At 45.6% G+C, this 13,895-nt stretch overlaps 1 protein-coding gene across 12 annotated transcripts in view; it reads left to right on the forward strand.

Annotated features, from left to right (window-relative positions):
* UTRN (utrophin) overlaps positions 1-13,895 on the forward strand; it is a 569,920-nt gene that overhangs the window by 472,536 nt on the left and 83,489 nt on the right. For all 12 annotated transcript variants that reach the window (XM_075924350.1, XM_075924351.1, XM_075924354.1 and 9 more), the window contains 2 exons: positions 3,294-3,355; positions 4,472-4,546. In XM_075924350.1, coding sequence (XP_075780465.1) covers positions 3,294-3,355; positions 4,472-4,546 — 137 coding nt within the window. The remainder of the gene's footprint in view (positions 1-3,293; positions 3,356-4,471; positions 4,547-13,895) is intronic.

Consider the following 13,895-nt stretch of genomic DNA (forward strand, 5'->3'; position numbering starts at 1 on the left):
AAAATGTCACAGATCCAGACATTTCATAGCAAACATTAGTAAGATGTTCTGAAGTCATTACTTTCTCTATGTAATAATTGTTTTAGGTTCCTTCCATAAATATACTTAAAAGCTACTGTATAGACAATTCAGTAAGGAGATAAACACTACTCCTTTTGGCTTAGTAAAATGTAACAATTTTGTGTTGGGGAGGAGACATTTAGAGCCATTTCATTATTATTTTTGATTGCACAATAGGAGTTAAAACTATAATTTTGCACTTCCATACCATCTTTCCAGCGGAGGTTTTCAGACCATCTCACTAATGGCAGTCAAGTTTCATAATACCTGTTTTACAGGTGAATGGAATGAGGTACAGAGGCCCTGATTTAGCAAAGCACTTAAGCACATGCCTGAAGTGAAGAGTGTGAATAGTCCCGTTTAAGATATGGTCAGATAGATAGAGTTTGGGATGAACCATAGTGTGATCTATTATATGTACTTATATTGGGGGTTTGTAACAAATATTTTAGCTTTTAAATCCTTTGAAATGTTAAGAATTTTTTTAAAACTGATGTAAAGGAGTATTTAAATGTTTCTCAAACTACCACATTCAACTTATGCTTGTAATTTAGAGATTTGCAGTTCTGTCAGGTTAAAGCCCTTTAACAATCCAGACACTAATGCAGTCCATGCCAGATGATACTTTTCAGTCATGATGCTGACAAGTAAATTACCAGACACTTTTTGAAGGACTCTCATACTGTTTTAAATGAGCTTTACTGAAGGCCCTTATTTTAGATGTGACTCTGTGGTTTATGATGGATACAACTGTTGCCAGCAATGTAGGTCAGAGAGAAACGGCTGAGGGGACAATGACAGCATTTCACTTAGCACTGTTAGACTCTTGGCAATAGCAGTAGCCTGCACCTCAGTGAGAGTAGCTGAGGCATTAGTTCTCTGGTTACTTAATTGACTGATCAATGCAGACCATTATACTGAATTTTCTGTTTCCATGCACTGAAACTATACAGACCCCTTACCCTGGCTCTGGCATCTTAATTCACTGCTACACTAGAATCATTCAGAATACAGCACAGTAAATCACCATAGCTCTGTGCCATCAATGGACCAACAAACACATGTTTTCCTTCTTTCTGAGTTGGTTTCACTGCTGATTTATTATTTTGTCTGACAGGCAATAGCTGTCAGGTCTAGAAATTTTACTGTCTTCTTTCAGGTGACTTTGTTACAGAGAAGGACAAGCGCAAGTGGCTTCTATGTATTCAGTTTTCATATTTTATGATGAAACTAAAACCTGTCTAAGGTTGCAGTATAAGAAGTTGTTCCTATTCAGGAAAGCATTGAAGTACTTGCGTAACTTTAAGGATGCGTTTAAAGTTAAGAACATTTTAATTTGCTTTCTTGAATAGTGATGATTTAAGGAAATACTTAAAGTTCTTTCCTGAATTCAGAAATAGAAGAGATTGATTCATCCATAGGTTGGGTAGAGTCTTGTCACTTGGATAGGCTGCTCTTTGTGCCTTTAAGCGCAGAAATACGCAGTAAAAGAGAATAAAATGCTTTCTCTCTCTACAATAGGTACTGAAGGTATTACTGGGCCAGTTCCTTAGCTACTGTCAATCAGGACATTTATACTTTCTGAAGATATGGCCCACTGAGTTCAATGGCAAAATATCACTTTGTAATTCAGTTAAGAACCAAAGCATCTGTTTGCGAGTAAACGAAGTGCTTCCCTCTGCCAAGGAAAGTTTGACAGACACATTTGAAGAAAAAACCCCCCAACTTTCTCTGCTTTAAGGTTCTGAAATATTCCGAGAGACTTTTATAAGAAACTGAGTTCTTCTGAATTTCAGGAATCTCCCAAGAAAGTTTATTTTCATGAGACTTTCAGTCCAAAGATTCTTTAAAAAAAAAAAAAAAAAATCTGAACCCATGGATAGTTATCAAACCTTGATCTTTCCTGTTTCCTCCCCTCTCCTCCTCCTAGTTTGGTAAATTATGGGTCTTAATTCCATGTCACCTTGCTTTTGTACAATATTCAAAACAACGTCTACCATCAAAATGCAACAAGCAGAGAACTTTAAAAAAACCACTATTGAGATAAAATGTAGCCACTTCTTAATGTTTGTGCTAAATATTTTGTATTGTGCATTTGCTTATGGTTATCTTTATATCTGCTTACTGACAAGTGCAAATAAACACTCTCCTGTTTTAGTGTGTGATAGCGTTCTCAAATTACTGTCATCAATAAAACTACAGTGAGCCCATTTTCATGCACACGATAACATTTGTGTTCATTCAGAAATTAAGTAATGTGATGAAAACGTGCTTATGTTGATCTCGAAGTCTGCTTTCTGACAAGTTCAAATAAAAACAAAGATTAAAGACAGTAGGTTTTTCTGCTTCATTAAATATTGCTTAATTTGCTAACCTGGGATTGTTTCATTTACAATGCTGACTTGTTAATTCTTAGCAGGAATGTTGTGATCTTTTTAGTATAACATCCAGTATGTCAATTGTCTAATTAATCTGATTTAAGTTTTAAACATCTATGTGTGTGTGTGGTATGAATGTATAATCTTTCCAACAATTATTATACAGAAATAGAATCAAAACATCACTGCTGGAAAAAATTGAGATTTCATTGAGCATGAGATAAGCTTGTGTTTTATTCCCATTGCTGGAAACATGATACTTTGATAGGTTACTTCTTCTGTTAATTGGTGGTATTCTGTGGTGGTAGTCTGAGAACAGAAATCTAGAAAATTCTCCTGTGATATTATGTAATGATAGGTTTGCAGGTGGGAAAGTTTATTATGCACTTTGTTAAAAGTATTATGGATAAGTCATAAGATCACTGTTCGTATCCTGATATTGACTAATTGCAAATAAATAATGAAGACTATGAAATAAAAGCCTCCATTTTGTAAAAAATACTTCAAACATTTAAAATAAGTTTGATATGTTGAGACAGCAGGGAATTGCATCTTTACCCCATTGTTACCGTCTTGGTTTCAGAATCAGTGACCAAATGATAGAGAGAAAAAACAGAGAAAAGGAAGGCTGGGGGGAAAAAGGATCAGAAATAAATCATTCTAGTCATGGATACTAAAGATGGGATGATTATCTGCTAAGTTATTATATTGGATGATAAATCTTGTAGTTAGATGTAAAAGCTAAGGGATTTTTCTTTTTTACTTATAACCAAAGATTTTAACCTGTATGTGGCTCAAAATGTGTTTCCATTTTATTTTTTTGTCTCAAACTTTGCACATCTCCTTCTCTTACAGTCACCAGACACAAACAACCTGTTGGGATCATCCTAAAATGTCTGAACTCTTCCAGTCACTAGGTGAGTACACTTCCTTTAACATAAAAAAATTTATGGAGTCAGTGTAACACACAGGCTCTCCAACTGGTACATGCCTCCTTTGGGGTTGCAGAAGACTGTTCAGTGGGGTGCAACTGGGGCTTAGCCAGCACCGTAGGGTGCAGAGAGGGCACACTACCCAGTTCCCTAGCTCGTGGCCCCAGCCTGAGCCCACTTACCCCCATCCATATCTCCCCCCTTTCCCCTGCTTTTCAAGCTGCAGTCCCTATCTTGGCCCTTGCTGTCAGGCGGGGCAGAGGTTTGGGGGGGGGGGGGGGGAGATGTCACGGAAAAGTTTGGTTACCATTTCCACCAGTTTGACTGAAACTCTCATTCTCTGCTGACCATGACTGTCATAGATTATGTTTAACTAACCCTACCCTGCTACATGACTGAAGACTTAGAGCTAGGAAACTAGGTATTTTAATCATGCAATCTGTATTATTATTCAGTAAACAACTGTAATTCAATAGAATTGTTTTTGCAACCTTGCCTTTTAATGTAGTAGTTTGTGTGTATATTTATCTATTTTTCAATAGCAATTATATCGCCATCCTCAAGTGTTCATGGGATTCTGGCTCCCTATGCTTTTAAATAAGAATGCATAGACTATAGGATGCTATGTTTGCAATCTCTCAAAGCAATAAAACCTAGTTTATTATATGAACCTAGTTCAGCAGCATGCCAATGAAAACACCTGCATTTACTCTGAAATGCCTTCTGTCTCATTTTAGATTTTACATTGTCTGGTTTTAGACTGTAAACAGTGTCCTAAGTACGTTCCAGACAAGTATGAGGACAAAGAGTCACAGTGTCATAACATCCAAGGGCCTGACCACTGAAGTCAAGGGGAAGTCTTTCTGTTGACTCTAAGGGGATTTACATCAGGCCCTAAGGCCATGGTTGTCTTTGCATTTTGTTTTTGAAATATTGTGTTTCCTCCTTCTTTTCAGCTTTGTAAAATGAAATTAACCTCAAACTTCACTGATAAACTTCATAGAATGATTTGGGAAATTGTGTGTCAAGGAAGTATTGTGAATTTCTTGATATTATTTCTTATTTCAAAATAACTCATATTTCTTCTCTGTAATATTTCAGCTGACTTGAACAATGTACGTTTCTCTGCATACCGTACAGCCATCAAAATCCGAAGATTGCAAAAAGCATTATGCTGTAAGTTTATCCTTTAAAGCGAATTAGTCACTCTAAGTACTTGAGAGACGTAGGGTGGGCCTGATCCTAAAGACAATAACAGCAATAAAAAGAAAGAAGGAGGGGCTCAGATGTCTTCTTGACAGTTTGTCATTGACACCAAAAAATGACATTAAAGGCCCATGGCCCATGTCACTGCTATGAATTAATAAAGTTAGTGAATACAAAAGAAGGCAGGTCAGTGGAATGAGCTAAGCTAATGTGCTGTCATCTCTGGTTTTTGCTTTTGTGAAAAGCAAATGGAACAGAAATCAAAATGTGCATCATATACAATCCATAGTATGAGCTGATAGTATACAGGAGGAAATGATTCCTGCTAAGAAGCTGAGTTCTGATCATTAGGTCTAATACTAGGCTATTTCATCATCTGTGAAAGAGAGAGAAAATCCATATTACAATTTTCTCAACTTTTTGTATAACTGTTATGCTTCATATGAAAATATTTTCCCTTATGGAAAATGACCCTTCTTTTGTGAACTTCTAATAGGAATGGATGTAAACTGCTCAGAGTTGGGGTGCCAGGTAAAGGTCTGTAAGTTTACTTTAGATGAGCGATGGCCACCAAAGGCTAGTGAGTGGTCCACGTGAGTGGCCCTCCTTCATCTCAGGGGGCTGCAAGACTGTTGTAACCAAAACAGTCTCCTAGAATAGGGTAGTTTTCCTAACTGTACTTGCGCACCTAGAATTTGCAGGGTGTGCCTACTGAACCATTGCAGCACTTTGGATGCAAAGGGAACCAATGGCTCTCACAGTCAATGTTGTTTGTAATCAGCATGTAGTTCACTTCATGAGCCCTTTCTTTACGCGCGCACAGCCCCAAATGATTTTTCCACTGAAAAATTAAAATAATTTATCTTAATTTAAATATGAAATGTGTCTAATGGTGTGTGAATGTAGAATGCTTCAGAAAGCTATGTCTGGCTTATGCATTAAGGTAGGGATGGGGAATCAGTCACAGGCTGGGGTCTACAGAAAGACTTGGGAGGGGGGCTGGAATGTCAACGCTGGTTCTCCAATGATGGGGAAGCCCTAACCCTTCGAGGCCAAATCCAGCAACCCAGGGGCTGCATCCAGCCCCCAGGCCTTAGGTTCTTCTTCAAGTGCTTGCTTATGTCAGTTCCAGTAGGATGTGCGCGTACTGCGTGCATGGTCGTCAGAACTTTTTTACCCTTAGCAGCACCCGTTGGTCCAGCTAGGGAGCCCCCTAGAGTGGTGCCAGCATAGCCACGCATATATACTCCTGCTGGCTCCAACCCCTCCCAGTTCCTTCTTACCGCCCGTTATCTTCTGTAAATAGTTGTTATCTGTGTTAAGTGTTTTCTTTCTTATTCATTAGTTAGGTGTTAGTATCTTCCTTCCTCTCCCGTGCAAGGGGGGGAGGGTATGCCTCAGGGCTTCAAACCCTGCAGACGCTGCTCTAAACCGATGCCCTGTGGTGACCCTCACAAGGATTGCCTAAAGTGTTTGGATGAGGGTCAGCTAACTGACTTTTGCAAGTCTTTCAAGCCCGGAACTAAGAGGGAGCAGGATTTGAGACTGAAACTGTTGCTCATGGAGTCCACGCTCCAACCACAGGCACTGGAGGCCACGTTGATACAGAGTGCACCGGGCTTGGAGCGGGAGCCGGGAAGCATGCCTCGGCACAGGAGCACAGGTCAGCACCACGGCACTGGTCCCAGTCCCTGGCCCCACGTGCGCATAAGAAGGTGCACTGGGACAGGTTCCCCTCGCGTAGAGGGGAGACCCGCCAAAGGAGTGGGCGCCAGAGCCCTCTGGCACCAGAGCAGAGCCGTTGCAGAGAGAGCAGCTCCAAGTCCCTAGACCTGTCCTTGGAGGAGGTCCGCTGACACTAGAGACATTCCTGGAGGCTCAGGAACTGATTGAGCTCACGTTGTCCCCGGGACTGGCACCGGGTGGTTCACAACCCCATCCCAGATGGGATGCACAGTCAGTGCAGGCTACAGCGGCACCGAGTGTCTCGGTGCCACCCCATCTGGAGCCGCAATCCCCGGCACCACAGGCCGTGGCACCACCCCTGATGATGCCAATATTGGCTCAGCCGGTACCCCCGGCCGCACATAGTTCCGGCACCATGGCTGCATGGAGAAGAGAAGGAGGCCAAGCACCCGCCGGCACCGCCAGGGCACCGGGGCAAGCCAATGGCAATGGCTCGCCACATGCACCAGAAGGGGCAGGAGCGATCGACAGCACCACCCTGATCGGCTTCTGACTACTTCTCCGGGTCGGAGGTGGAGTCCATCTCTTCCCGGGCTTCCTCCAGACGCTCCAGTAGGCCACGGCATTACAGTCCTTGGTACCGCTCAAGTTCCCAGCATGGGGACTGGTCTCATCACCCTGTGGAGGTGCAGACCTGGCCTCCCCAGTGGCAGTCCCCTCAGCAGTGGTCTTTCTGGACCCCCTGGGCATATCACCAGGCCCAGGGGCCAGAGTCGATGAGGTCAGGGTCGGTGATGCCCTCTTCTCGCTCAGGGCGCAGGGTGGCCCCTTCGGTGACCCCGCTGGTTTGGGACCCAGGGTCGGAGAGCAGACCTTTCCTTTCGGGCGTGGCGGGGATCATGGCCCCCTCGCATCAGCCACCTACACCGGCCCAGACGGTCACCCAGGCAGTACTGCAACATCCACCTGGTTCAGGGGACGTGCTTCCCCAGGTACATTTAGAGACGAGAGATTCGTCCTCCTCGCCGCCCGATGAGGCCTTGGGTGACCCAGCCCCGGCAGTGCCAGCCATGGACGCAAGAGCCCACCAGGACCTCCTGAGACGGATGGCCCAGAATTTGGGGGTCCAGGCAGAAGAGGTCAAGGAGGAGCAGGACCCTGTCATGGACATCATCACTGCCAATAGCCCGACTAAAGTCGCCCTCCCCCTAAACAAAATGGTGGCCAGAATCACCAAGATGCTCTGGCAAACCCCAGCATCCATACCGCCTACACAGAAAGGGGTCAAGAGGCAGTATTTTGTGCCTCAGGCTGGCCATGAGCATCTGTTTTCCCACCCGCCTCTGGGTTCGGTGATTGTGCAGGCAGCCTGTAACAAGGAGAGGCAAGGACAGCTGGGCTCCACGCCAAAGAGTAGAGAGCTCAAGAAGCTAGACCTGTTGGGCTGGAAGGCATACACGACTGCGGGCCTGCAGTTGAGAATTGCCAATCAACAGGTCATGCTTAGCAGGTATGCCTATAACTCTTGGGTGGAGGCATATAAGTTTAAGGCATGTTTGCCTCTGGATGCTCAGCAGGAGTTCGCCGCCCTCACTGAGGAGGGCAGGATAGTCTCCAGGTTAGCCCTGCAAACGGCCCTTGATACGGCGGACGCAGTGGCACGGGCAATGGCTACCGGCATAGTCATCCGCCGAAGCTCCAGGTCTCCAGCATCCCAATGGAGGTGCAGATCACTCTGCAAGACTTGTCCTTTGAGGGCCCAAGCCTATTTTCTGAGCAGACAGACAGCCGGCTTCATAGTTTGAAGGATTCTCGGGCGACTCTGAAGTCCTTGGGCCTCCATACCCCGGCCCCACAGAGGCAACCCCTGACCCCTCAAGATCAGAGGGGGTTTGGTCAAGGGGCCAGGTTTGAGACTAGGCGTAGGTCCCGGGGTGGCAATAACAGGAACGCCAGGAGGCGTTCCCAGTTGTGCTCCGATAACAATCAGGGGCCTTCATACAAGTCCCAGGGCCCCAGGTCGGGCGTTTGACAGTGCGAACAAGGACAGCAATCCAGTAGGGGCCCTAAATCGACCCTTTGTGGACAGGTTATTCCTTTTCTACCAGGCCTGGGCGGCTATTTCGTTGGACTGGTGGGTCCTCGAGGTGGTGGCAAGGGGATAGTCTATCCCGTTCCTTTCCCTCCCTACCCCGTCCCCCTCTTCCTGGTCCCTTTTCAAGGACCCCTTTCACGAGCAGCTCCTCCGGCAGAAAACGGCCACGCTCCTCTCGCTGGGGGCGGTGGAAGAGGTTTCCATGGCCTTCAGGGGAAAGGGTTTCTATTCACACTACTTCCTCATCCCCAAAGCGAAGGGGGGCCTTCGCCCCATACTGGACCTCAGGAGGTTGAACACCTTCATAAGGAAGGAAAAGTTCAGAATGGTGATGCTAAACTCTATTATCCCGTCTCTCGATCAGGGAGACTGGTTTGTTGCCCTTGACCTTCGAGATGCCTATTTCCACATTTCCATTGCCCCTCATCATGAGATTCACGGTGGGGGGAGGAGGGAAACCATTACCAGCTTGCGGTGCTCCCCTTTGGCCTTTCCGCAATCCCCAGGGTGTTCATGAAATGCATGGCGGTAGTGGCAGCTATGCATTATATCAACAGACAGGGTGGTGCTCGCTCCTCTCCCCTGTGCCAGGAGGCGATGGCCCTTTGGGAGTTGTGTGGCGCACGACATATACGTGCAGGCGACCTACCTGCTAGGAGTGGACAACACCCTGGCGGACCGGCTCAGCAAAGCTTTTGTGGCCCATGAGTGGTCCCTCAAGGGGGAAGTGGTCAGTTTGCTCTTCCTGAGGTAGGGTGCTCCCCTTTTCGACCTGTTTGCTTTGAGCGGCAACAGGAAATGCCCCCAGTTCTTCTCATACAGGGGGAGGGGGAGCGGGTCCCTGGGGGTCACCCTGATAGGGCAATGGCCCAATGGCCTCCTATACGCGTTCCCCCCATTCTCCCTTATTCCCGAGATTCTCTTAGGGGTCAGGAGGTTCCAGGCAACATTGATCCTCATTGCCCCAGCGTGGCCCCACCAGCACTGGTACACGACCCTACAGCGACTTGTGATGGAGGACCCCATCCTCCTCCCACAGGTCCCGGACCTGCTCACGCAGAACATCGGGTGAGGTCTCCTCTGTCACCCGGACCTGCGTTCCCTGCACCTCACAGCCTGGAGGATCAGTGGCTAAGGGGGAAGGAGCTCCTCTGCTCGGACCTGGTTAAAAGGGTACTGATGGAAAATAGGAAGCCTTCTACTAGGGCTACGTATTGGGCTAAATGGCAGAGGTTCGTTTCTTGGGCCAGGGAGCGGGAGCTGGACCCCTTTGCGGCCCCTACACAGTGTGTCTTAGGCTATCTGCTGGAGTTCAGGCAGCTGGGGCTGTCTACCTCCTCGGTTAGAGTACACCTGGTAGCCATAGTGGCCTTTCATCAGGGCGAGCGAGGGCGCTCAGTATTCGCCCTTCTGATAGTCAAGAGGTTTTTGAAGGGCCTGGACAGGTTATACCCGCAGGCCCGGCAGTCCATTCCCCAGTGGGATTTAAACCTAGTGCTGCGATGGCTCATGGGGGCCCCATTCAAGCTGCTCGCAACCTGTTCCCTGTCTCACTTATCTTGGAAGGTGGCGTTCCTGGTGGCCATTACCTCAGCAGGGCCCACAGGCAGATGCCAAGGCGCAGTGTTGGGAGGCGGATGCTGATTGACAGTCTAGAGTGTCAGCTCCCTGAGGGCAGGGCTGCATGGCGGGCAGCAGCAGTGCTAGAGGGCTTGCCGTGGCAGGGCAGCATGCAAGCTACTGCTTCTCATTGGGTGCCACCATGCCTCCAGCCAGCGCATCCCTTTGCTGCCATTCCCCCTGTGCCTCCTCGGCTATGCTCGAGCCACAGACCACCTAGGAGGTATCTGTAGACTACTGGTTTTCCATGGATCACACTTTGAGAACCACTGCCCTAGGCAAAGCTATTAGGGCCTAGCCTTCTAATAAATCAGTACAAACAGCTGATAAATGGAAAGAAGAGGAAAACTACACACTTGCAGAAAGTTTCTTCAGTGTGCCATTACAGTGAATTCCCATCCAAGACTGTTGGTGAAGGAGGCAGTTAGAGAAGGGAGCAGTTTCTTTACCAATATTGTCCCCTCTCCTTGCTTTTGTTGGGAATGGCAAAGTGAATCTTAACTCTGTAGGAAGTCAGTCGCTGCCCACTCATCCACCTGGTGTAGATTTGCACATGAACAGAAAGAACTTGACTCGCCTGAGTGAGTGGCGTTGCGGCTTGGTGCACACAATTGCACTTGCCACACCACTCCAGTGGCCTGGCTGCCTCTCTATAATGATGAATGGCAGATAGCCAAATTGAGTGGTGTGGCAGGTGCAATCGTGTGCACCAGGTCGCAATGCCACTCACTCAGATGAGAAAAGTTCTTCCCATTTGTGCGCCAAAATGCATCAGTTTTAAAAAAAACCAATGTTTCCTCTCATCTCTGCCCCCCACCCCTAGGTATGTGCCTGGTTTGCCCATGCATTCTTCACAGTCTGGGTGGTGTATGGTGAGAAAAGAAGCATTTTGACTCAGTTTTGCTCTTGGACCATAGGAATGAGGCCCAAGGCGTCCTGTGCTCCCACTAAGGTGGGTGGCAGCACAGCTTCCCAGGTAATCAATCAGCCTCGCCCAGTCTGTGCAGAGAGCCCTGAGCCTCTGACTGAGTGGGGCTGATTAATCACCTGTGAAGCTGTGATGCTATCACCCACCTTAGAAGGAGCATTGGTCCAGGGAACACTACCATGCAGTCATCTGATTGGCCAAGTACACTGTTTAACAATGGAGGATGCCTCCAGAAGTTGTCTGGGCAACCACACAGAGTTTTGTTCTGCTGTGACTCCTGATTGTATCTTATTTTCTGATGTCCATTCATGGACCACAACCTGATCCTCACTCCTCTTTCCTGATTCTAGCCTGAAAACTGTCACTTCTCTCTGGTGTCTGACTTTGGTTTGACTCTTGCTAATGGATTCCATCTCTAGTGATTTCTCCTATTCTCAGTAATTAGTGGCTTTTGGCCACACTTCTTGACACGTACGTGTGAGAGAGAGAGAAAAAGAGAGAGAGAGATTAACATTCACAAAGTCTTTTTGACACCACAGCTTGATAGCAACATTTGCCTAGTTCCTATGAAGCTACAAGAACTAAGAATTCAGTATTAGCAATTGCATGTCTGACTGAGTTAGTCAAGTTCACCAGTTTGAATGATGAAGAGCGAGACAGTTTCCGTTTTTAGTTTCTTTTTGGAAAGTATCTTACTATGAAAATGAAAGAGATGACCTTTATGTCAATTCATCAGAGAACAAAGAGAGTTAGTCTTTTAAGCATGTTTCAATCATCTGCCAGGACTCAGATTTTGGCAAATGTAAGTGCACTAAAAGATGGTGTATTTGGACCATAAGCCACCAATCTCACCTCCTGTTTTAATACTAGGGAAGTTGCAGGTAACAACACCGATTATTAATTTATAAGGACACCAGTTATGACAGTCATATAATTCTGAGTTCTCTCTTGTACTTAGCACATGGTGAGTGTGAAAAATGATTTAATCTTGAACCTGCTTGGGTTTGATATGCTTGAAGATTGATAGTACCTTATAGTCTTGCCTCCAACTTCTCAAAATAAAAAAATCATTGTATTGTGTATGTTTGAATCTTTGAACTCTAATATTCTTGTGTTCTGTTTTGGATGTAGGTGTATTTCATACATTCCAAGCACTGTATAATGTTACACTGATACTGCAAAGCATAGTAGCAGCCATTGCTACCATTCCAATACATGGTTTGCTACAGTTAGTCCTCCCCTTCCAGCCTATGTGGCTACGTCTACACTGGCCCCTTTTCCGGAAGGGGCATGTAAATTTCAGCAGTCGTCGTAGGGAAATCCGCGGGGGATTTAAATATCCCCCGCGGCATTTAAATAAAAATGTCCGCCGCTTTTTTCCAGCTTTTAAAAGCCGGAAAAGAGCGTCTAGACTGGCCCCGATCCTCCGGAAAAAGTGCCCTTCAAAGTAGGAATAAGAGCCTCCGGAAAAGGGCACTTTTTCCGGAGGATCGGGGCCAGTCTAGACGCTCTTTTCCGGCTTTTAAAAGCCGGAAAAAAGCGGCGGACATTTTTATTTAAATGCCGCGGGGGATATTTAAATCCCCCGCGGATTTCCCTACGACGACTGCTGAAATTTACATGCCCCTTCCGGAAAAGGGGCCAGTGTAGACGTAGCCTGTATGTTTAGTGTATTTCTCCAGTTCTGGTATCTAACAACAGCTTCTCCTTCAAAAAAACCTATATGAATCTAATCTCTCTATGGACGTTAAGTTAAGAGTACAATATGCATCTGTCAGGGAAGGGGAAAGTAAGGAATATGCAGGATATTTGTATTGCCTTTTTTCATTTTTACAAAGATGTATAGTAAATGGATTGGACAAAGGGGCATAGAAATGTAGGCTTCTTGAATCAATGCATCTGCTCCTATGTAGCAGGAAAAAAACTTGAGGCCTGACAATTGCTGATGGGCAGAAGAAAGACAGCTAGACAAAGACAGTAACATTTTAGTTTTTGTCATTCCCTTGTCTGTTTCCTGTGTATCTCATTTTACAGGCCATGCTGAACCAATCTGACTCTGCATCCTATTCTGCACAAAAACTTTTGCGCTTTTGGAGTCCTTATTTTATACTGATCTACAGCAATTTATAACTCATCCTAGAACTGTCAAAATCCTTTTTTCAATTGAAAAATGGCATTTATACTATTAATGCAGTACTAACTCTGCCCACAAAGAAACAGCTTTGGTTGTTTGTTCAAATTCATACTATAGATACCGTCGTTACTACGGGAAAAGATGCTAGGAAAATGCCACTACTACTTCTTGCTAAAATTCCAACTTGTCTAGTAAAAAATGTCACTATGAATTATACTGCCATTTGACTTACACTGCCCTTCTCTCTTTTAGACAAAGATCTGCCTCATTTTATTACTTAAACTGAGTTGGAAGAATTCAATAATAGCCTTCTATTCTTTCTCATCATGCCACCTGATAACAAGATTTTCATGATCACTGTTACATTTGTGTGTGCTTTTTGGTGTCAAATTCATAGCAGCAGTGCATTCTTTTATGAAGGGCCCCTAAAGATTTTGTATGATTATGCATGGTATCACCTTGACTAATAAGATAAAAACATAAGATGAAAATTACGTCTTTTTTTCCTGGGAAGTCACACCAAGCTGCTCCCTGTTAATTTTAAATCTTCATTATTCTGCATCTTCTATTTAGTTAATCAGTCTTTATGCATCCCTAATTCACATTACCATCAAACATTCTTATCATATCATTACTTTACATTGAGAGCCATTCAATGATCATTTGAAATCTTGATAATTGTGGCGGGGTCCTCCCCGCCCCTTTCCCTTCTTCCCATGATTAAAGCGTTAGCCACCAGCCCGGAGGCCTAGTCTAGTAGCCGCAACGGGCCCGGAGGCCTAGTCCACAGTCACAGCAGGCCCTGTGGCCTAGTCCACACCCGTCTCTGGGGCAGCAGCACAGGGGGTGTCTCCTG

Source organism: Pelodiscus sinensis, chromosome 3 (genome assembly GCF_049634645.1).
Source record: "Pelodiscus sinensis isolate JC-2024 chromosome 3, ASM4963464v1, whole genome shotgun sequence".
Lineage (NCBI taxonomy): Eukaryota > Metazoa > Chordata > Testudines > Trionychidae > Pelodiscus > Pelodiscus sinensis.